The following is a 25,475-nucleotide window of genomic DNA, read 5'->3' as shown; positions in this document are numbered from 1 at the left end:
TGAACTAATGTATGTTGAAAGTAAAAGGCATTAATAATATTAAAGCTTGTAAATCTAAGATACCCATTTACCAGAGTGAATCTTTGCATAGGACCATGACCAGCTTGTCTTTACAGTGTGATGCTGGTAATGCTGGAATATGAGGAATATTTATGGTGTGGGACTGTAAGTTAAGGACTGGTCTTCCAGAGACTGTCCTGTAAATATGTCCTGTAGCATATTCACACATGTTGCTTTTTAGTTTGACCTTAGATGCGTATTTCACAAGGACTTTGCTGTGTAAAATGTTGTGTGTAATATTGTGAAGGTGGGGAAGGATTCCTTTTCCCCATCTTGCCATCAGAAGTAACCATAGCATTAGGTTATTTGTGTAAGTCTTCTTGGTGCTCTGGAAGAGTTTGTCTGTCGTGCCCTCAGTCTCGTTGGTTCCTGACGCTTCATCCTTAACACCTCCACTGCAAGCAGAACGTATTAGTCATTGTAAGACAGGGCTTGTTTATGCCTGTACCCTGGGGTGGCTGCTGAATGTTTTTGTTCTGCCATTGCTCAGTTGTTTGTTAGTGCCTGTTTACAACCAAAACCTTAAGGGATGAATATCCTATCGTGCTGCCTTCTGTGTGTGGCAGATACAGAGCTTGAGTTTGATGTGAGTTGTTACTTTGATCTTTTGAACTTTGATTCGTACAGGTTGTGGGGCTCAGTACCAAACTGCTGCTTTGAAAATGTAAAGATTTGTTTTATTTGAGTGAGAATGGGGCTTTTGCCCTTTATTTGCAGGTACACTAACTCAGGCATGGCTGAAAATCCTGAAAAATACAAATAAATTTCAACTCAAGCCAATACAAGGCTCGTTCACCTTTCCTTTTATAGTTAGGACCTAGAATGTGCTTTTGAAGGAAATTCCCATGTCCTGTGGCTAAATACTTTGGTATTTAGTATTATCATGTACCTTGGAGCACATGAACTGGGTTTTTTTCTGGTAGAAGTAGACTGGAAAATCTGTCCCTAATGCATTCCCCCAGAAAACTGGCATTCAGACCTAGGACCAGACAACACCTAGCTCAAAATAAAAATAAATACAACTCCCAAACAAACAAAAACCCTCTCCACCATCAAAAAGCACCTGAACTGTGTATAGTATTTATACAACAGGTTCTCACCACCAGCTGTTTCACTCCACAGGTGTGCTCTTATTGGTCCTCTGTATTTGCTAATGAAGATGTACCCAAAGTGGTAAATTTTAATAGAAAAATGCAGATGAGTCTTAATATCCTCTTTGTGTAGATGGCTGTTCACAATGCCTTGCCCAATCAGCATAGAATCTGACAAAAGACTTGGTATTTGCAGACCTTTGACTACTGTGAAAGTAAGTAGGTGAAGCTGTTTTTAAAAGTATGTTTTCCAACAGTGGGTGGATTAATATTAAGAATTACATTGAACTTTATTTTGCATTTGACACCAATGACAAACTATTAAGATTTTTTTTTTCTTTTTCTAAAAATGGGTAAAGGTTTTGTGCTATAAATGTTTCCAGAAAGGAGGCCAAACTTGAAGAGTAATTTATTCCCAGGGTGCATCATGGATACAGTCTTTGGAGCTTTAGTATATCATCAGCCAGTGTTACCTATCCTACTTCATCATATCAGAGTGCTCCTTTCTAATGATACCAGGCTGCAGTTCAGATATGAACTACCTATGGTTTAATGCCTCCAATGTCAACATTCCAGTGTAACTTTTCAGAAACAGATTAACTCTTTGTGAGTTATATTTTCCCTGCAAGCTTTTTAAACAGGCACCATCTTTTTTGCACAGTGCTACAAATACATCACATTCCTTCTCCTTGCTTTAATGAAAGCTGGAAAATAAAATCAGGAGGCTTAAGTATAAAACCCAAATATCACAGGATATGTATTGTTCAGTCTTTCTACTCATGATTATATGTATTTTCTTTTAAAGCTGTATTTTTATGTATTGGAAATATGCACACTTGAACGTGTTTACTGCAGCTTTTATAGGCTAATGTTGAGCTGCTTTTTCATTTTAAAGCCATGTCTCAGTGCTCTTGTATTATTTTGTTAATATTGCTCAAACTGCAGAGCACTTGAGGTGCTTTGGCCAAAGTGCTGTTCAGAATTACCTCTTTGAAGAAATCAGTTAATATTGATCCATATCCGTAGAATGTTGCTATGGAATTGATGCTGTTTACTCGTTAATCACTGCAGACTGCAGCTCACAGTGTTGGCAATGTGACTTGTTTGTTACATGTGACGATCGCTTTATAAATGTCAATAAAATCAAGACAAAAACCTCTAGTACAACTGGAACTAGCAACTCAGTATTTTCCTCATTATTTTTGGCAGCAAAGTAGTCTTACAGAACCGTATGTAATAAAGCACCAGCCAACTGAGTCCCACACTGTGGCTATAATTACATATTTTTGTTTGCTAATCAGTAGAATTTTTCTGTGTACACTATTATACTTTAATGGTTCTGTTGCAACACCAAATTTACTACAATGTTCTCTTGAAGAAAATGGCACATAATGATTTTGTATTTACTACAAGAAGATATTAAACTAAATAATACATAATGATGCTACACAGATTAACCAGCTCTTTAGTTCTTCTGTTCCTTATCTGTGCTTTAATGGTGTTGTAGGACAAACATAAAGTTATTTGGGAGGGAATTACCAGAATTACCGAACTGGTAAATATAGCCATCTGTGTGGGATGTCTTGTTTCTTACTTGAAAACTATTAGATTGTAAATTTAAGCTGTGCTTAGTACTTTAATTTCCCTTCCCACAACTCATGGAGCATAAGGAGGGTTTCAGCCAGCTCAGATAAGTAATAAGTTCATTAATTACAGGTTTACCTTTTTTGTAGGTTAAAAAAGCTTGTGTGGGACTTGATTAAACAAGCTGTTGGGGTGTGGCCCTGTGGAGGACTGGGCAGGGAACAGCTCAGAGAAGCTCCCCATGCAACTTTTGGAATCAGTCTTCCATTTAACTCTGAAGGCTGCTTGCTGTTATCAGGCTTTGTGCCCTTCTTGGGATTTTTATATTATTTCTGTGCAAGGTGATTGCACTGCAGATAACCCCCAGGTACAGTGGGCAATGTGGAAGGCACGTTATCTCAAGCTCTGCCATTATCTTGTTTTTATTTCTGTTATTAAATTAATAAATAAACAAGCACTCAAGGGTTTTTATTCCTTTTTTAAAAATTAATGATTATTCTGTCACTAATTTTCACTTGATAATTTTGAATATATCTTATAATAAGTTAGTATAATGCTTTTCTGTTTACCTTGGAAACAGAACTTTGCTGTCAGACACATTCTGTCTAGCAGTGGAAAAGGAAGGCATGGTCTGAGGATGGCAGCTTGCCCTCAGTTAACTTCAGATAGAGTTAATTATGTGCAAAGGTTGTGTTTTTTTATAGATTGAGATATAGATTAATATTTTTTATAGATTTGTCCATCTCTGCAATGCAATCCGACACATTAGTGTGAGTAAATAGTTCCTTTTCTGCATTTGATTTGCAGTGTGAGTCTGTATCAGGATACAATCCTGGTTTTATAGGGGAAGTTACAGTTAATGTATGTGATATTTTTGCATGTGGCTGAACAAGTTGATACTTCAGCTTTGCTAAATGTTGGTTGTGTCCTACATCTTGTAAGCTATCTTTTGGCAAGATCTAGTAAGTTATCTTTTTCTTGTTTGTGTTGCACATATAATTTGTCACAGTCTCTCCACAAAAGGAAAGAATATTTGAGAATATTTGTTTTTATGGGTAATTACTTCTCGGGCTTGTGTTAAAACACTGTCTGAAAGAGCCTTGTTCATACATCATTTTCTGGTTAATCTAGTGTTTACCTTTTTCTTCTCCTGTATTTATTCCATTAGAATACATTGTAATGTGTTCAATTGGATTTGCCTATTGCAAGGCAATTTTTGTATAATTAATACTGTTAATTAATCTGGTTTGAAACAGCACTCCAAATTGAGAGGATGTTTCTGTGATTGCAGACTGAGAAGTATCTCAACCAAGTTTTCTCCCTTCAGTGGTTCACAATAAAAGTAAATTAGCACAAGTGAAAATGGTCCAGGAAACAAGAAAACCAGCTGCTCCTCAGTAAATAACTTGGAGTTTTTCTAGAGCCTGTTAAGCCTTGCTGCGAGCCAGAGAGTATCTCCTTTGTTGGTGCTCAGCCTTACTCCTTTGTACATTCCAGCTGCTGCCCTAATTCAGTGTTCCTACAATCCCTGTGGCTTTTTAAAGTCCCTTTTGAAGTATGCCCAGCACTGAATGTACTTTGCTTCTGTAACTGACCTTTCCTCTGGTACTTTCTTCATGCCCTTTCTCTTTCCCTTATGGTTGGTGCATGATGGAAACCTCCAGGAAGAGGAGGTTCTGTGCTGCTGCATGGCCAAACCAAACCTGTGTGGGTTAGAGGGGAAGGGAAAAGATGGCTCAGAAACAAACAATCAAATTGCTTACAAAAATTGTCAAGGATGTAGTATTTGAAGTTGGAAATCATGAAAGCTTTCTCTTGGCAGATGTGCCCACCTTTCTTTTGAGAGATTTTTCAGAAGTGGAGCTATTCACCTTGCACCATCCTTTGTCTGGCTCCGGCTCACTGTCTTCTCCCAGGCTTTCTCAGAAGCTTTAATGTATTCTTTCATTCCAGCAGTGATGTATAGTGTTCTGGTGCTTGGTGCACCCTATGGCTAAGGAGAAAAATCACCTTCTCCCATGTCTGGATTAGTTATATTTAATTAGAAGTCATATTTCCTTATGGAAGCCCTCAGGCATGAAATCTGCAAAGACCTATGCGAGAATGTCTTCTTTCCTTGTTCTCTGTTGAGAGGGGCTTATATCACTTCCCCTTGCATTTTCGTGGGGAAAGAGTGGTTAACGTTATATATTTTCTTTTTTTTTAAATTTCCACTATTATTTTAAAATTTTCTGGAATGACATGCCAAAAGCCTTTTGGGCTGTGAGGATGCATCACTGTTATAAGGCTTCCTTTCACACAGTCATTTTACAATTATTACTTGATAGCCTGCTCCATCTAAATCCTTGACCTGTGCCTGTCAGCTGCTGGCTGTTCGTAGCGAATAAATTTGTATAATCACTGCACGATGACTGCTTAATAACTGTACTCCAAATATGCAAATATCTATTCTGGCTTAATACAATTCATCTTCTTTGACCGGCCCGTGCACTTAGAATTTTCGAAACATTCGTAAGTAACGGAGCACACCATTGCAGTCTCCTGTCTTTTTGTGCCAAGCTCTAAAATGCTGGAGCGTACAGAGAAGACAAAGATCTATTTCAAAAAATCTAAGGGAAAATAGACATCAAACATCAGAGAAGAAGCACTTGTCTGTATGTGTTGTAAATGAGGGGAAAAAAGCCCCCAAACAAAAAACTTAATTTTCTATAATCCTTAAGGATTATAGAAAGTTTTTCTATTTTCATTCTGTGCACTAGGTTAGCAATATGCCTTTACTCAGAATAATCTGTGCTATTAATTTCCTTGTCTGCATTGCACATAAAATTGGAAGATGCAAATTCCAAAGCATATTTGAGTCTGAGACACTTTCAAAATGCTCAAAAAACCCCCCACACCAAACCAAAAAATGCCAAGAACACATAAAAAGCAAGGCCATAGTCACACAGAAAACACGTCTTTGTCATGTTTGTGGTTTTCCAGTGCTGTGAAAGCCCTGGTAATTCCTTTTTCTGATTTTGCCCTCTTCTTTTAAGCATTTTCTTTGGCCATCAAGTGACATAGATTGCTGAGACAGATGGACAGTGAATCGTACCAGTTTGTCCATTTCCATGTTCTTTATCGCAACATCAGAACATTAGTAAATAGCTTTTTAAAACTAAAATCTGATTTTCACTGCCCTATAAGACATGCTTTTTTATCTTATTATCAGATAGTTGTTCCTTTAGCCTTTCTCTGAGTTTAGTTTAATGTGTCTGAACAGTGTGGGAGGAAAAAGAGAATCCATAGTTCAACGCACCAGACATAGTTCAACGCTTGGTATGTCGGTAATAGCCCGATGTCTTCAATAGGTTAATAGCCATCGTGGCAAAGAGGGTTTCAGAGAGATTTTGAAGGCAATAATACAGATATTTACTAAAGAATGACGGTCTTGTAATAATAGCACAGTAACATGAATGAAAATCCAGGACAAAGCAGGCAATGAAATGTAGATAAACCTTTGTTGCCTTTCCAATCTGTGCCGTTTCCAGCTGGAAACAAAGTACTGTGGCTTCCCAGGAGGCTGAGGAAAGGATTTTGGAGTGGCAAGACCCATTTCTTCAGGGTGATGCCACCTAAAGCAACTTGCACCTTCTTAATAGTTGTTTTGGGAAGCTGGGGGAGCAAGTTGGGAGGAGTGTGAGCCGAGCTTGGTTTAATAGCACAGAGTAGCCAGAATTTCTCCAGACTTATCGCTTCCCTCCTCGGTAAACAACAACAAGCAGTTTTTTGTGCTCACTGCCGGGAGGTATTTAGGGCTTAGCTGTCTCCTTTCCATCTGGAAAAGAGTGAGGCATGTCAGGTGTCTCAACACTAGCACAATTAAAAGGAAGTGAATGGCTCCTTCACACATGCCTTAATGTCAGCAGTTTGGACTGGGAAAAACTGGAAAAGCACTATTGGAGCCTTTCCTACTGTTTTTTCTTGCCAAAAGTGTGACATCCAGACAGGTTTATCAGCCCTGTGTTTCTCTGAGCCCTTATGCTGCTTGAGTGGGCTGACAAAAGTGTGAATCCTATTGACATTATAGCTCTCATCTACGAAATTGGAGCAGAGCGCTCAAAGACTAAGAAAGATGACGTTGTAAGTGTGAGATAAAACAAACGCTTTCTTCATTGTTTACTTGCTTATAGAAGGAATTTGCCTTGACAGGACAACTTTGACTTGGCTTTTTGTTTATTTTTAATAAGAGTTTCTGGTATCCTGAGATATTTAACCAAAATGAAAAATTTGTCAGAATTTGTAAGTTTTCTGTTGGTTTGTGTTTTGGCAAAGTAGGAATAATTGGCTGTGTGCAATAAATGTAGGACACATAAAATTTAACAGATTCATGGGTAAGTGAGCTTTATTTTGAATTGCTGTTGGTTTCTTTATCCATATGTACTTTTTGCCAGTTTATGGAAAGGACATTGATTATGTTAGATGTTTCAGCTGCTTTTGTTATGCTTGACTGTGAGCTGCATCCAGATAAGGACAACCTTCTCTTAAACAACCAGTAGGTTTTAAAATTTAATTCCCAGTACTTTTCAGTGTGGCAAGCAATTACTGGCGGTTTGTAATGCTAAATTTATAGGATTTCAGCTAAACAATACTCTAAAATACAAGTTTCCCATGCCCTACTTTACAATAAGGTTTACACCTGCCATTGTAATGAGTAGTTTTGCTCCTTGCAGTGTATACTGGAATAATGGTTTATTATGTTTTATTATTACTTTTCATTAAACTTGCTCTGCAGCATGGTTGGTTGGAGCTGGGAGGATCCCAGTTGTAATTCTAGCTGCCAGAAGGCCCCTTGTGCAGCCTCAGAATGTCAATTCTTAAGAAAAGAAGGCACTGTACAGGGAATGTGGAGTAATGTCACATTAGGTTATCAGTAACGTAAGCATCAAGACTTGCTGGTCTCATTTTGGTCTTAAATAAGTTGTATGCACCAAGAGTTTCTGAAAGCAAGAATATTTAAGGAACGTGAAAGTAGATTGTGATGAAATGTGAACCTAATCCAGGGAACTAGCCATCTCAAAATAAATGGTTCATCTGTGCATTTTTTGTTTGAAATGGAGAATTTTAAGCATAAAGCTTAAGATCATGCTTTTAAATGCTGAGATTTTGGCCAGGAAATACTGTATAATTATTAAGTTTTTAAAATTAATTATGTTAGAGGGCTATAAACCAGTGCATTGATTAAAAATCTTCAGTTCATTAAACTTCCCAATGACAGAGGCCATCTCAGTAATAAAAACTACTGTTCCTAGTGGTGGACTGGCATCTGTGTTATAGTCTTTTTAAGATCCCCACCTTTGTTCATTAGACCAGCACCTGTCTCTTGATGGGCAGGATTTATTTCCCCTTGACATTGGTCTCAGAGGTGCAGTTGCAGCTTTGGCAGCAGGTGATTCCAATGAACTTTCCAGAGGTACTTCACTGGTTTAGCAGAATGAGGCTGGGTTTTGTTGTGAGTTGGTTCTTTGATTGCTGTGTGGGGGTTCAGTGGTGGATTTTTGGAAAGTGGTGGTTTTTGTCCTTTTGTTCATTTTTGTTTGTTTTCCTTCTGGTTACCACACACATCCTTGTGATGGTCATTTTTGGAAGGTCCACATGCACAATTTCCTCTTCTGTACCCAGGAGTGAAATGACATTATCCTGGTTTTATGCACTCATGGAATTTGCCATGTGAAAGAGCAGTATCACTTCAGAGATATATCAAGCACAGGTGACTTTCTTAAATAAGCAAACCTCATGAATTTCATACTGAAAACAAGAAATTAAAATCTGGAAAAGCACCAGAGAACAGGAATTACTATGGAAAAAAAACTATATAGATTCTTGAAATGTAACACAATAAATCTGCATATGTTGTTTACATCATAGCTTCACTTTATTCATCCTTGCACACAAGGTCACAAAAGAAATTTGGGCCTTATTATTCCTGGAGGAGTTTGTAATTTTTGCTGTGGTGTTGGATTACCTTACCCTTTCTTTATTACCATCTGCACTGCAAGGCTAGTTTTGCTGAGGTTATTTTTTTTTTTTAAGCAACATCCCATGATACCCTTAATTCTGTGTTTCCTGTGCTTTTGCTTCATTTGCAATTTTAAGAGATTTTCTCTAAGAAATAGGTTTGTTCTATATTGTATGCCAGTAAATTAGCTAGATTTTTTTACTATACAACTTTAACCCTTTAATTCTGGAGCACAAATGCAATTGCTTTACAATAAATTAATTGAGAAAGTTAGCATCCTTCAGTGTACAGGGAGAAAGATGGTGTCAAAGATTACATATTTTTGTTTAACATGTTGTTATTAATATGCTGTCCTTTTGCATAGGATTTTTATTTTGATACTCGACTTCGTCTGTGTATTTTAAGCAATTATTTTCAGCTGACTTCTTTGTGCAACCAATGCCATTGACTGCAGTAGCTTTGAAAATAGTTTTTCTTCATTAATGGCTTCTGGTGAATTGTTGGGAGAACAAAGTGCTGTCCCTAGTGGCTCCTGAAACTTATGGAAGCATTCAGTGAAATAGCTATTATTTTTCATAAAAAAAAAAAAAATAGAGTACTACTCTTAATAGCTTTACACAAGCATGAGCAACTTTAGCTATAGAGATGAATTGAAACTGAAGTTTCTTGAGCCATTTTTCAGCCCTCAAAATATAGTTCATGTTTGTAGGTCTTCAGAATTGAGAGGCCCCTTCCATGTGCTTGTCCACCCAAGCACGGTGAAACAATAAATACACAAAGCCAGTTTTTCTGGGTTCTCCACACATGAAGGCACTGGGTAACAGGATCACTTTTCAAAAGACAGGTCGACCTGCATGAAGTCTTTGCAGTTATTCAAAAGCCAAAGTGTTGTGTGCTGTTTCAGAGCGTTCATGGGACCTCAGTTTGCTGGGATGGGAGGCAGAAGAGAAGTGGGTGTTTTTCCACCATCCCATGTGGTGGGACACTTGGGATGGTGGGAGAACACCCTCTTAGGTGAAACCTTCTTTGGTGTTTGGTGAAACACCCAACACCAAACAAGAGGGTGTTTGCTGCCTCATTGGTGGCCCTAGGCAGGACTCAGTGCTCTCAAAAATCCTTCAAAGCAGCTTGGTTTATAAGCCTGAAACTCATTTCAAGAAGCACAGTACCAACAAGGATCATTAGAAGCCCTCTCTTTAGTACCTTCAAGTGTTGTCAATTGATCAATGTGCAGATGGGAGATGGGTTTTCTTTCACTTATGATTGACAGTTTTTCCTGTGGGATTTTCCCACATGTTTCCCATAGCTCTTAAATGGCAGGTCACTTGTGTATGAAAATGACCCAAAGGATGTCTATGTGATTTCCATAAACCTGGACAGGAAGGCAGCCTGTAGGAAAAAGGCACACTGTGAGGCAGAGTGAGGGCTTTGAAGTGAAATCCCATTTTTTATTGGTTGTAGAAAGCACAATTCCTTATCACTGTCATGTGATGCCAAATCAGATTTGACTGGGTTTTTCAGCCAGTTGCACAATGAACAGTGGGTTATGGTCTAATGTTTTCCATATGTTTGGAATAATGCAGATGAGCATCTATATAGCAAACTGAAAATTGAAAAAAAGAGATGAAATATCTGAAACAAATATATCAAGGGTGCTTCACTTTACTTTTAATTTGGCACCATGCCATTATTATCATGTAAATTTCTTCCTCATTACTACAGGATAACAAAATGTCTTTGACCATCATTTTCCCCTCTTGAGGTTCTTGTCATTATCTGTAATTTCCACTAAGTTTCCCTATTAATAGTGCTTGCCTCTCTGTACACTGACCTTGCTGGTTGGTGCAGACTTCCAGAAAACAGAATATCTCATGTAAATATTTTGTACCTGCCTGTTCCATGTTTTTTTTCTTAATTAATGTGGCTAAGACGTGTTTTAGCAGACACTGAAGAATCGTATTTAGATTTGTTAAGCTACTCTTCCTTTGCAGTTATTTTACTTTGTGTTATGCAGAGTGCTCATATTTGGCAATGTATTTCAGTGCTTGGGGTTTACTTTAAGAATTATCACACTTAAGTTCTGAAGTGTATATATTATTGTAAACATAGTGTATTTCTAGTATGAGTTATTGAGTTATGAAATAAAACATGCATGCACAGACCAGAGCTCTCCTCTATTAATGTATTTAATAAAGTATGGTAGGAAAAAGAGGTTATTATGAAAGTTTTGGGTGGTTTGGTGTTTGGGTTTTGGGTTTGGATTTTGTTGGCAGTGTCCTCCCCCTTCCTGCTCTCCCCTTTCATTCTTCCGTGTCATCAGTCACTGAAGCATATCAAATGCTAATTTCTACTTTTCCATCTAAACTCTGTCCAAAGTATTCAATCATTTTCTCTTGTGCCACCTTTATAAGGGAAGTATTCACATCTGCTTGTTCCCTTCTGGCAGATGTCTTCCATTTTCCTTGTCATATGTCAGGAGTGGTTGTGATAGGATTGATTTTTCTCTGTTAAGAATTCAATTTTTTTTCAATTATTCTTTCATCCTTCCTGAGCTTCTTTGCTTATAAAGACTGGACATAGATGTGTGGTATCAGCTCCAAGAAACTACTGATAGCCCATCTTTGTGATCACAGTATTTGCATTAAGAGCATCCTTTGAACATGAGAGGGGTTATAGATGGGGAGCTGGGACCTCCTGTGTGATCACAGCTGCTCTGACACATGGAGTGCTGATATTGGATGTTATAATCCATCACAGGTTTAGAAGTGGCAACCCTGTGCTTCCACTTCCCTGGCAGAGGCGATGGTTTCCTTCTGCAGGTGCTGTTGTTTGGCTGTGCTCTGAGCTGGACTTGTGCTGAAGTGAGTGGTGTTTGAGAAGAAGAGGTTGGTTTGTGCAGTTGAGAGAGCAGCTGAGCCTTGCACAGACACTGCTCAGAGGAGAGTGCCAAACTGGTGGGGACAGGAAAGATCTCAGCGGTGGAAATGATTCGTCAGCCACCAAGCGAATCCTTGAGTGGACTTGAGTCCTTGTCCAGAATTCCTAAGGACTTCTTCCTCTGTAGAGAATCATGGAGAAAGTGTTAGTCCTAAGCATCAGTGCTGTTTTTATATTAGTGTCTCAGGAAGTACTTAAAGGTTGGTAAAGATTGTGGCAGTGCTTCTTCTAAAAATAAGACCTGAGCTTTCAATGCACACTGGTTTACTTATTCTGCTTGGTTTGGAAAAGCATTTAGTAATTAGGCTACAACAATTACATTGGGTATTATGAGCACAGGATAGATTTCAAACACACTTTCTTCCCTTCAACATTACAAAATATTACTCTTGCATTAGCATTTTGGAGTCTGTTGAGCAGAGATTTTGGATAAGTTGAAAACAAAAGCTCAGCTGAGGTAGAACAAGAAGCCTTGGTGTCTTGGGACAGAGAATGTGCAGTGTGCTTACAGCTGGTGTCTTGGTGTCCGTGGTCTTTTCAATAAACAGGTTTAGAAAATTTCATTGGAAGTGCAGAGTCACATGATTCCATAGTTATCTTTTTCTAATATAAATATTAGAAAAATACAGAACAACAAAATACAAAAAAAATATTTGAAAATCAGTGACAATGTGTCCAGGATGGGAATGGAGTATTGCATGGAACTGCTTGTCCAATTTTACTGTGTCACCTGAGTATGAACTCTGGTATAGAACTCCTTAGAAAAGGGCAATCACGTTTTTAACATTTAGCAGAAGACACTTTCATCTGTTCGAGATGTCATCTGCCTCCCCACTTGGGGATGCCTGGCTTCAGGAAATACTCAACACCTTATAAAACCAGTTATGGCCTTAGGGTAGAAAGGACTGTCGCTGTTTGTTGTTTCCATTGTGGCTTTGAGGACCATCTCAGGGTGAAGGAGTTTCCCTTTGTGGCAGCGGGCTGTGTGAGGTCGGTGAGAACACCGAGTGCCATGGCTTGCCCAAATGTGAGCCTGTAGAAAGCTGGGCAGCTCCTGCTGTGAGCAGGTGACGTGAGTCTCTTCAAAACCCACCCCCCCTTGGCTTTCCAAACCTCTTCTGGTTTCATTACTTCAAACATGCTGCCGGGCACAGCTCTATGTTTGAACTAGTTAAAGCTGAAATAAAATCTGAAATAAATCTTCAACGATGTTCGTACAGACTCTTCCTTTCTTATCTCCATCAGTATTTGTTTAGCCTTTGTACTTGAGCTTATTCTACCTTTTGAGTTGTAGTTTATGTGAAGATTTTTTTTCTCCTAGTTGAACTCCATAACTGCTGCTGAATTAGGGCTTTGCTCTAGTTAATATGTTCATGCATACACTACTTCCTTTATTTTTTTCTATCCTTTTTCTCAAACTTTTTGCTATAATTACAGTAAATGATTTCTTGGACTGCATGTTGAGAGGGCAGAATTGCTGTGCCAGCAGCCTTGTTTTGCTGGCTCCTGAGGGTAATAAGATCTATGCACTCTACTAATTTTCTTGCATACTTAGCTGCAATTGCAACCTTTAGTAATTATTTTTTAATTAACTTCAAAATGTTGCATGAATAATGCAAAATTTTTAAAAATGGAAAATTAAAAAAGCTCAAAAGTAGGTGTTTTTTATATTTCAAATCAATAAACATTATTTTTTGGATTTTTTTATGTAAGACATTAGTAGCATGGTGATATTAAATGACCTGCACAGTTGTAGAAGTATCAGGGGTATGTTGTTAAAGAGAGTTTGGCATTTAGATGAAGGTCAAATTTGTTTTCATAATTTGTAGAGAGAATTTCTTAGAGCCTTCAATAAGATCCTTTTCTAATACTGAAACTTTTATTCTACTTCACATTTTCTAGATGTTTGCTTTTCAATTAGCAGAAGTTGGCTAAACATTATGTTTTTGCAAAACTCATAGACTAATTCTGTCAGAGGAAAGAAATGGATATATTTAGATATCAACTTACAGATCAGTTGGTCTGGGCTATGGGTGTAAAGCTGGGCAGTAATTGTTTATGACCATGAGTTAATGCAAATATAAAAAGTACCTTTTAATAAGTCCCAATAAAAGTTGCTTTCATCAAAAATAAAATTAAAAAAATTAAATATTTGTTTTGTAGTGGATGGCTGCATACACCGAGCTGCCGGGCCCTGCTTAGTGGCTGAGTGTCGCAACCTGAGCGGCTGTGAGACTGGACAGGCCAAAATCACCTGTGGATACGACCTGCCTGCAAAATGTAAGTCAAGCCTTTCTCAGCGTTTTTGTTTCCAGCATGTGTTGCTGGAGTGCATGGTTCATTTCCCTGTAGTCTAATTCAACAGGGTATTCATCTTACAAAATTAGCAGTGGGACTTAATTAAGCATGTTCTGTAGTAATGTCTTCCCCTCAAAGCAATTCAGGCTTTTCTAAACGATTGTTTCACCTATGTTATCCGATGAAAACTTACATGTCTCTGAAATACAAAGCATCTTTCATGTTTTATTTTTGCAAGCTAAAACCTATCCTTTCATATGCATAATAAAGGATTGGAAACGCTTTATGAAATATGAACAAAATATACATTATCATATTTAAGTTCCGCAGAGACAGTTTTTGGAAATGTTGCATATTTGATGTTCTTCATGCAGATTCCTTGATTGTGAATACTCTGAGGGCCCAGGAGATCAAAGTGATGTATTGTGTTTTCAGCTGCTACGTAGTGTCTGATTGGCAATTACTGTAAAGGCATCTGTCACACTTTAGCTTTCGACAGAGGGAGTTTAGCTCAGTGCTGGAATGTTTTTGCACTTTGAAAGTGGAAGTCAAAAATTTTCCTCCTATTTTCTTCCTATTTCAAACAGGAAGATTGTTATTTGACTGTCTTGTGTAGATGTTGAGCTTGTTTTGGAAAACACTTAACAAGCTGCCAGCACAATGGCCAGCCAATCTATTATGTGAGAATATAAAGTAGGAAATCTTAGCAAATCAGGATCTTACAGAATAGTGTATTAAAACATGAAGATACAAATACTGAGAAAGCACTACAAACTCCATATAACTAGAATTCAAGTTCACTTTTTTTTTCCTCTTCTTTTGGGATATGCAGGTTGCAGCAGGAACATTAAAAAGTATTTAGATCTCTCTTAACTCAAATCAAATGCTGTCTGCAGTAGTAGGTATCTCTCCAGGCTCCTGTAGCCCTTAATGTCTTAGGTAGATATGAAAATTGTTTTTCCAGTCATTTTTTTTCTCTATGATAACAATGATGAGAGCTAACAATTAGTTCCTGGAGAGGTAATTTCTATATGTGAGAAAACTTTGCTATATTTTATACCAAGTTTGACCACATGGTAATGGTCATTTATTATGAAAGGCTAGTTTGACTAGAGGTAAGGGAAATTGTTGAGGAAGATTCAGTGTGGTAGTTAGGTTGGGTCTGTATATGGCCCAAAAATTCACTTGAGTCCCATGAAAGGGATAGGGTTGTTGGGTGACACATCATCATTTACTCTGCTGGGGATGTTTGATGTTTAATTCTTCCCCTTTAACCACGAAGTATCTCTGGAGGGATACAGAAAAGCAGAAAAGCTGCTCATCAGTGCATAATTCCTCCCATGTATTTTTATTTCTAGTGATGGAAATTAAATACTAAGTATCAAGGCAACTGATGTGTGTTAGAAAGCGTTTGAGGTGTGACCTCCCTTTGAATCTCACGGCAGTTTAAGGGGTTGCTTAAGTTAGGTTGAAAAATGGGTTCCTGTTTGAAGGCTATAAGAAAATCTTAGTTCTTCATGTAGGAATAATAACCAAAACAATGAGAAAGCCCATTATCACTTGAAGTTGGGAATAAAACCTATAACCAGGCATGGGGAAAAGCCAATATTCTTCTTAATCAGTATTCTTAGAAATTGAAATTGCATCAAAGCCACAACTGTGGCTTGATTGTGCATCAACATGAGAGGGGGAAAAGTTACCTTTAACAGCAACAGGCACAAGGAGGGAAACATATAATTACATGCAGAGGCTGAGAATTAAAAACATTTCTTAGCTTTTTTCCTTAAAATGTATTTGTGTTCTTACCAACTGTTGTTTTCTTTTACTTCTGCCTTTAAAAGCTTTAGTTTGTAGGCTCATTAAATTGTTGTACCTTTTAAACCATTCATCTGAAAGTGATCAAGCAGTCAAGACTGGTTTCATATTTTAGAGACCTATAAAGCTACTGGATATCTTTTGTCACTCTCTATCACTTTGTCTTAATAGTGTGACAGTTTAACTGTGGGAACTATTTTGCATTTGACTTGTGTGAGGAAAGCAGCGCTGTGACAGGAGGTCCAGACTCTCCCATCCAGATCCTCTGTGAGGCAAGGTTGTGTGCCAGCAATTTGCTGAAGGTTATGGTTGACTGCTGATTTCCAACTTTCACTAGCAGTTGGCTTTTCATTGATCTGTTTGTGTATAGAAGACCAACTACAATAATCAATTAACGCTTTTTTTGAGTGGCGAACTATTTATTCTGTTGTCTCTGTGTCTTCTTATGACTGTAGCTGGACAAACAGTTGTAGTAAATGTAAAATGCATTCCTTAGCATGATGAGTTCTTGGGTTTGGGTGGGTTTTTTTTGGTTATTTAAGAGAATTCTAAAACGTTACAATTTTATTTCCTACCCCTGGGATTTTCCCATTTCAAGTTCTTGATCATGAAATACTTTGTTTGGAAACAGTTTGCTGAATTCGGCAAAGCTGCTCTGGGATGCAGCAGCCTGTGTGTGCTGTATGATGCAGGACTTGGGCTTCAGCAAGGACTCCATTTTAAAATGGTCTAGCACTCAAAGATCATGCAGCATATTGCTTTGTGTTATAAATGACTTGGAGGAAGCTGGGATTAAGTTTTGCACTAAAGGGAAGGTATGCTTTGTTAGGAAGGTAGTAGTTGGTAAATAAAAAAATACTGTGGCCATCTCCTTTATGATCTATTGTATTTTTATTGAGTACTTTGCTGTATTTACTTAGGTTAAATAAGAATAGGTCTGACAAATAACTTCTTCACAGTGGAAAAACTGGAAAACAATATCTGACTGAAAAATGTAAAGATTTAGGGTATAGGCTGGCTTTCTGTGATTTGTTCTTAGTGCTTCTGAGTCAGAAATCAGTTTGTGAAATACACAAGTAACAGCAAATGTTCAGGGAGAGAATACACAAAGTATTTCATAATTTTTCTTAGCTCTTTATTGTAATAATGTGAACAGACCAAGATTAACATGTCTGTGGTCTGGAGATGTTTCTTTATGAACTTTTCAAGATAGACACGCTTTTATGCCAAAAAGTATTCTGTTTGAAAATAGAAGGGAAGTCAAATTGAGTTTTCTAATTACCAGTTAATGTAACATTCAGTACAGTTTTTTACAGAAATCAGTGTAATCACCATCTGCCTCCTATGCTGCAAAAGCCTACACAAAGTCCCCCCAAATGCCAACCAAGTTATTTGCTGAATACAAAATTTGGTTGATGTCATCTATTGTTGTTTTTCAGCAAACACCTATGCAGGCACCCAGGTTTGCTCTGGGGGGCTGAAAAAGGCAGTGCCTTTTGCTCTGAGATAGTTTCCTTTAATGCTGTCCCAGACCAATCATCAATTATTTAACTTTGGTACTTCATATTGTTGTTCCTTTTAAAGAACAGTTCATTCTAAATATTGTACAGCTGATCTTCAAACATTGAGCAGTACTCTGATACTGACATGCTTTAAATAACAGATGGACAGTATCTGTTTAAAGCTCTACAAATGCTTGTTTTCTTTCTCATTTGATTAATAGTCTCACTTGGCTCTACTGGCAGAAAATGGTCTGGATGTAAATTGTGTTTATGGCTGGAATGAGGGGTCCATAACAGCTTTGTGGATTCTTATCTGCTTGCAGAGGTTCACTATAAAAAAAGACGCTGTCAGTAAATGTTAGAAAATAGAGTCCCATTCTGCCTGCTATTTAACAGGCCTAAAAACAATTGAAAACCAGCACAGGTATGTGGTACCCCGACCCAGGCAGGAAAGGACCCCCAAACTAACTTTTTTTTTTTCTATTGTTACCAAGCCTAGTAGCAATTTCTTTCTTTTTCTGAAAAATGTCTGACAATAAAACCCCTAAACCTAGGAAAATAAAATCTTACAGCCTCTAATATGGGATAGAACCAACTGTCAGTAAATCTGAAAGGTGGACTTCTGGTGGAGACACCTTGCTAGACACTTTCTAATACAATGGTTTATGTTCATAATAAATCTATAACATTTAGAATATTTTTTTTTCTGTTTGCTTGACATTTTTAGTACTTCAAGCACTGTCCCTGAGTAAATAGCATATATAGCAAGTCTTCTGCTCCAAGATCAGCCTGGAGTAATAATGTGAATGTGCTCTCAGAGACAGTTCCTGCTGTGAAATAAGTAGTTAGGAGAAGTGCTAGTATTAAACACAGTAGGTGGAATCAGCTTTTAAATTTGTTTAATCAGATTAAAAAGTGGAGATTAAAAAGCAGAGATTAAAAAGTGTGCTTCTGTTATGTAGACATAATTTCCAGTCTTTAAAATATGAATATTTGCAGGGTATTATTTTAAAGTAAGGCTATAAAGGTACTGATTTTTAAACCTCTTCTAATTTTCTGGGAGATCAGTTGTAGAGCTGTAATTAAAGGGTTGATTTATACAGAAATGGAACTCCAGAACTCTACTGCACTACAAGATTGTCCAGTTGGAAGAACGGGGCAGAATGCTCAAGAATATTTTTCAGATTTCCAGGATTCCACAAAGAAATTTATTTACTTGTTTTTATTACCTTGTTTATAAAATAATACATAAGTTTTGTTTCAAATGATTCTAAAGTTCTGATATGTGAGGGTTGAAGAGCTGCTTTCCTCTGCATGGTTCTGATGGAGGTTCAGTTTGCTACTTTCATATTTATTCTGGTAAAAGGTAAGTCTGGGAATTGAAAAATATTTCTGGAAATTGGAAAGGAAGGCGTAAAAGTGAACAATATATGGAGAAGACAAGATTGCTTAGAGAAGACTGACTTGGCTACTAACTCTCAGTTGGTCAAGATCCTTGATTTTCTCCCACAATTGATGCATAATTGACTGAAGTTGGGTGAAATTTCTGTTAAAAAGGTACAGCCTAAGGTGACACAGTCATTGATAGCATATAAACTCATAAAGGTTAGGATAGTTTTTCAGGAGGGATGCATTTCTACTCTTTGTCTTAGTTGAGTAGCCTTACATTGTTGTCAGCCATGTGCCCAAACTCCTGGGAAAGCAATATATAGCTGGAAAAACTCAGGGATTTCCTGAAGCAGCACTGAGCTGCAGCAGCTCTTTGCCATCCCTTTAAATCATTATCATTGCTGAGACATTAAAAACCAATTTGAAAATTAAACAAAGCAAGTTAATACTAATCAAAGCAAGTTCATACTAATCAAAGGTCCAAGACCAAAGGTCCTTCTTCTCGAGAGATGTTTTTCTTTTTCGGATTCCTTTGGAAAGGGTTTTCTTTATAGTTAACAAAACCACTTACCACATATTTATGTGTTTTTCTTCTGAGTGGTTTCTGGGTTTCAAAGGGTTTTTTTTATAAGATCATATTATGAATTTTATGACATTTTGAAAGTAAGTGCAGTTGTGTCCTTATTGTGTTTTAATTTGATCTAATTGGCTCCAGTCTTCTTAATGACCTGCTGTATTCACCATGAACACTCACATACATGCCTACACTGTGAATGTTTTGGAAGTATTAATGATTACTTCTTTGGTCCTAAAACCTCCTTAGATTTTAGAGAGGGTTTTATTGTAAAGCTTTGTGGTTTTTCCTTATGTACACCTCCACACCCCACACACATACAAAAAGGGAGAAGTTAGAACTCCTGGGGTTGATGGGGAATGTATTTATCAACTTCAGCTAAACAGGTTCAGACATCTTCTCTTCCAAGTCTGTGCATGGTCTGTCATCAGTTTGGGAAGAATTGGTGAACAAGTGCTGTAGCTACCAGAGGTTATGAATCAGCAAGAATCTTCCATCACAAGAGCCTATGATCTTTGTCCTTGGATTTGAGTCTAGCTCATAGACATTTTTTTTTAATGGATAGATTCTTTAAAATTTAATTTGTGAATGGACCCAAGCATGTATTTGTCAGTGCTCTCTGCAGTGTCATGCTGTGGTTAAGTCATGGTGTGCTCTGCTGGAAGCTGTCGTTTCACAGCTAATTGTTTGGTTACAAATGTATGTGTTGCGGCTAAAGGAAACGTTTTACTATCGATCTTCAGCGCTAAATCTAAATCCTCCTCTTCTGGGCATCACTTGTTACAATCTGGTCACTGAATACTGAACTCCAGGACAGAAGTGGGCACTGAGAAATTTAGAGGAGCCCTGAGCCATTTGCTCAGTAATTGGGTGCATATATTGGCATATAACGTGTGTGTTAATATGCTGTAATAGCAGGTGGTGGAAACCTGATGCCATGAGTTTCCCTCCCTGGCCTTACATCTGTAATTCTGGACAGCTACATTTTCTGCAAAGGTCTGATTTTCAGTGTTAGTGAAATCAGTCACAGAACTGAGTTTCCAGGGTGGTGTGCTGGGGACAGCAGCCCGCACTGTTTATCGCAGTTGTTTGGCATCAGCATCCAGCACTGTCTGGAAACCCCCTTGATGGAGCAGAGAGCAGGTTACAAGGTGTAAACACTTTCCTAATGCTTAATTTATGTGTAAGGTACTATTTAAAATGTCTCCTAATTAGGTGCAAAATAGTTTGCTGGAATATGCCTTTCCACACTGGTGGTGTAGAGTCATTCCTCAGGTATGCTGGTGCTGGAGCAGGGTGTTGTGCCCCTTAAGGCTAATATATTTTGTTTCCTCCATACTTGGATATAGTTGGTCCTTTCTACTCAAATAATAATAAAAAATAAGAAAAAATTCTAATGTGTGGCAGAAAAATAAACAAATTTCCCATCACTACAGTCAGCTGACAAGGAGAAGGGGCTAGAATGGGTTAGAATGGAGATATTTATATTCCTTTAAGTGCAGTGGTTGCTGCTCTCACTCTAATATGTTTCCTCAGTAGCCAAAGCCAATGCTCAGTACTTGAAAATTAATCTTTGATGCATGAGATTTTGTCTGCCTGAATTTTGCTTGTCTCATTTTAAATGGTGATAGAAATTGCTTACTGTAGTAAAACACAACATTAACCTCATAGTGTGTTGGCACTTCGTGATTTATGCTGGTTTAGTCTCTGAAAAATATGCAGCCTGTCTCCCAAACCTGGATTTAGCTTATAAAGTGTGTTGGCACAGGCTTGGGGCTCGAATTAGAACACTAACTGCTGATCCTCCGTTTCCCTAGGGTAGCAAAAAGGGTATAAAATTGGAGCCCCTCAGAGGTTATTACCTTCATATCATTACTTCAGATTAATAATAATTATATGATTGTAGCTGGAATGTTTTAAAAACAGTACAGCCTAATTTTCTTTCGTGAAAGCAAAGAATAGGATTCCTTTTTGTGCTGAAACTGCACATTATGCAGCCAAAAATATGACAAATTATTTGCAAATGGAAGTAATCAGATCATAAGTAATGAATAAGGATTTTCTTTCTACTATTTTGAAATAAAGCAGAAGGAATTATATGAATCTGAAAGGTGCTGTGATTTTTTTGGAGTTCTCCTTCACTCACCCACAAACCTCGCAGCTGAGGTTTAAAGTTGCTAATTTGGTTTTGGGTTTTCTCTGATTATGTTTTGAAGGAATAATACAGACAAAAAGCAGGACTGTTTTGTGAGTTCTTTATCTATAATGTAATTTTTTTAGACCAGGCTTAAGTGGATAGGATGAGAAGGTTATGTAAAATGGTTTTAAAAAGATCTTTGTTTCACCCAGCAGAGGAATTTTGAGGCTGTTCCATGTAACAATGTACTTAGGGGTTCTTTTTGGTGAAAACTAAGGTCAAACATTTGAGACATTTCTCTTTAGGAAGAAAACAGCAGGTGGGAAACCATGTGATACAAATGTTTTAATTGCTATAGGAAGAAATTAAAATACCGATTAATCAGATTGTAAAAAGAAATAAAATTGGTATTACTTTACATGTTGAAGATGGTGTTTCAATACTGGGGAAAAGAGAACATCATCCAGGATGTTTTGCCTTCAAGTAGGGAGATGAAATTCATGTGGATTTTTGTTGCTGTTGCTGTTCAGCACTAGAAATTAGTTCCCCCTTTATTTTAGATTTCTGATAGCATCACCCTTTTCTTAATACCACCTTCACACAGATTTTTTTCTTAAAGTTTTGTTTGGCTCATCGTGCAAGACCATACACTAGGATTTTTTTTCATTTCCCATAGTTCTCAGATTAATTTTACCCTTTTTTGATATTTGTGAGTTTTCAATAATGTTTATGAAAATTCTTGAGTTGTCATCTGCAATTTTTTACCTTTTTCAAACATAAAGGCAAAGCAAATGACGGAGGGGACACATTTACATTGCTGTGTATCTGTAGCTCTGTGCAAGCTAGTCAGGGTTACAGATTATTTACAACATTGCATGGCTTGCAAGTTTTGTACCATTTATTCTCCTCTGAATAGATGGAAATACCTTTTAGATTATTAGCTGATAAGAAAAAAATATAAATTCTGAATGTGGTTCATTTTTGGCCATTTACAGACTGCTTGGAGAAGTTTTTAGTGGTTGCAGCACAGGGTTCTCAGCTTGCTGGACTTGGACTGAAGTTTCACTGCTGGGGATACAAAGGAGCTTTGAAATCCATCATCTGCAGGGCACAGCAGTCACTGATCTGGGATTTAGACTTTTCTGGGTGTCTTTAAATGTTAACAGAAAACCCAAACTGTGACTTAAAAGACTCAGCAGTAGTCCAAGGGAGTGTTAGTAGTTCTAGAACCAGATTTAGGAGGAAACTGTATTTATGAAAGATCTAATACTCTCAGCATAAACTTTTTATGACTCTTTCTGCCCATGTGTTGGTTTGTAGGTGAGTATAATTTGTATGATATAATTTATGCAGTAAGAAGCTAGAAGAAATTATTAATTAAACAACTGTCACCAACTTTGAATTACATCTTCTTACATACTCTCTCTTAGCTATTTGTCATGACGTGAATCTCTCTTCTGGCTCCTTGGGAAAGTGAGTTATACTGAATTTCCTTTAGCACAGTGGTCTAAATTCTTGTATTTCCTAGTGATGTTTCAGAGAGATGGACAGAGAAGTGTCTGACCATCTTAATGTTTCAACATGACAATGTGTTGGAGCATCACTGCACTCTTCTGAGAATGCTTCCTATTTAGTTTTTCAATAAAAATAGCTGCTAGCCTTCCAAGGCTTATAAATAAATGAATACATAAATATATAAATGTGAAATGCTTTGCAACACTAAAAATAGCCCTTTTGATATCTGATTGTGTCTATGTCTGTCTGGATTACTGTTTTTTTGGTTTTTTTGCAACTTTCTCACTAGACTTTCAGTATGATTTTATACAATGTTTTCATTAGAATTAAACCACGTGGGTTGGTTTTGAAGAAGTAAGAATACAATAAGAATATTGTTTAAATAACTCAAAGTCTTCATGGACTGTAAACAGCAGGTCATCAAGGCAAGACCATAAACTGTTTGAAGTACCCATGAACACAACAGTTTCTATTGAAGCATTTTTGTTTTAACAGCTGTGTTACTCAATTTTAATCCTCCAACAGAATTAGGGAAGCTCCACACATATTTACATGTGACACAGAGAGGGGGGGAAAAAACCATTGAGACTTTGAGAAGTGTCATGGATGCAAAATAATGTCATGTAATACACTCTGAAAACACACAGTTTTGAAAAATCACAATTCACTCAAGTAAAAGATTGTAATTTTGTCAGGTGTAATCTTGTTTAAAACAACTTTTTTTTTTCCCCACAAAATGAAACAGAAATGGTCTCATGGAAGACTTAATTTAAAATTAGTTTGTTGCAATACAGCTCCATTCACTAGAAGCTGAAAGTGAAGTTTATGCAAAATTGACTGGGAAGCCATGGATATTGTTGGATTTCTTTCACTTTAGAGATTTGAACAAAACAAATATGCAAAAAAAGTCACTGTAAAATCACAACCTTACACTTGGCAAAGAAAGACAATTTCTGAGAGTGAGTTTTACCTTTGAATGTTTGGCCCTAGCCAAAGGAAGGATATCACCACCTCCAGAACTGCCAGATCCCTGCTGAGTGCTGGTTTTCTTACAGGACATAAAAACTCCCCTCTTACTGTGATTTGTTGCTGAAGAATATGTATTACCTGTTTTGCTTTGGGACTACCACTATGTTAGCTTGGGAATTATTAGGGTAGAAGTAAAGAAAACTTGTAAAATACAGGTTTCCCACCATGGGGAATTGAAAGGCATTAGAGAAGAGGCAGAAGATTCCTGATGGAGGTCTCTGAGTCTTTCAGACACGTGGATGTCCTTTTGCACCCACACATCCACGAGTCCTCTTTCTGTATGGAACTTCATTTTTTCAGTTGGAATATCTGGGGTTCTTTCTGCATTCCTGTGATACTTTTTGTCCAGTTCATGTGACTTGTAACACTTCAAGATCTCTAAAACCACAGTAAGATTTCCTTTCTTTTTTTTTGTTCCATCTCTTTGTTGTTGATCTGAGACAATGCTTTATTTAGCTTTCCTACCAGCTGGTTCTGTCAAAAAGAGCAGTTAGTTCATGGGTCAGAGAGTCTCTTGTGATCATACACAGAGGGTGAGGCTGAAAATGAGAAAGGACTTCTTTGGTCTTTTTTTTTCTTTTTTTTTCGTAACAATATTTTAGAGGCCCAATTACCATGAATCAGAAATGAGTAAACACGAATGAGTAAATCCCCTGTATGGCAGACACAGCATTTCTGAAAGGAAATCCTTTAGGGTGGAACAAACCCTCACCTCCTATACAAAAGAGCTGGGGGACTCTGGCCTTTTTCACATGTTGTGGTGCTGCTTGGTGTGTTGTGTTTGGCTGCAGAATATGAAGAAAATTGTAGCTTCAGAGCTTGTTCCACTACTCCTTCCAAACAGCTCAGAGTCACCCTTATGCCTGCAGGGATGAAGAATTTAAGTGCTTGTTTAAAATTAAACAATTCCCCCCCATGTGTGTAACCCACACACGACACACGGACTGCCATGACAACAATGGGAAGGAGAAAGTTTCCAAATCTGACTTTGGCTGACTGTTTTTTAATAACAAAGGAGCATTCAGTTTTTGGAATATTCTGTGCTTTAAAAGTATTTTTTGAATTAATTCCAACTGTGGAAGTGACTGATATAAAAGTGGATACCCAAGACAAACTGAGGGCATTAGAGCAGTTTGAGTAATCCATTCAGCTGGCATAATTTGGTAATAATTTTCTATCACTACTATTCAGTCTTGGATTTAAATCAGTACTGTGTAAGCAATTGCTCTGTAACCCATTATCTAATCTGCTTCCTTGTAAGAATACTATTTTATTTAAAAAAATGGTGATTCATATTAGATGCAGGTGTGGTAAGCCCCTATCCTGTGTTTTTTTTAGAAGTCCAAGATTTTGATGTACCCCTGTGGGATGAATGAATGGTTTCCTAATCTGCTAATTTTTTAGAGGGTGAATTTAGTGTCATCAAACCTGGGAGAGCTTTAGGCAGGGCTGGATGCAGTGAGCTCTGAAATAAATGCTTCCAAGGTGGTCACCTCTTGGTAGTGCCCCTTTAGCCTCATGTGCAGAACATGTTTGTTCCCCTCCC

General features: G+C 37.5%; 1 protein-coding gene across 9 annotated transcripts in view; it reads left to right on the top strand.

Moving 5' to 3' along the window:
* MACROD2 (mono-ADP ribosylhydrolase 2) overlaps positions 1 to 25,475 on the top strand; it is an 846,953-nt gene that overhangs the window by 244,241 nt on the left and 577,237 nt on the right. For all 9 annotated transcript variants that reach the window (XM_086879293.1, XM_086879291.1, XM_086879294.1 and 6 more), the window contains one exon: positions 13,834 to 13,950. In XM_086879293.1, coding sequence (XP_086735419.1) covers positions 13,834 to 13,950 — 117 coding nt within the window. The remainder of the gene's footprint in view (positions 1 to 13,833; positions 13,951 to 25,475) is intronic.

This window comes from Cyanistes caeruleus, chromosome 2 (assembly GCF_971803275.1).
Source record: "Cyanistes caeruleus chromosome 2, bCyaCae1.hap1.1, whole genome shotgun sequence".
In the NCBI taxonomy this organism is placed as follows: Eukaryota; Metazoa; Chordata; class Aves; order Passeriformes; family Paridae; genus Cyanistes; species Cyanistes caeruleus.
The sequence above is the reverse complement of the archived record's forward strand: the minus strand, read 5'-3'. Positions and strand labels throughout refer to the sequence as shown.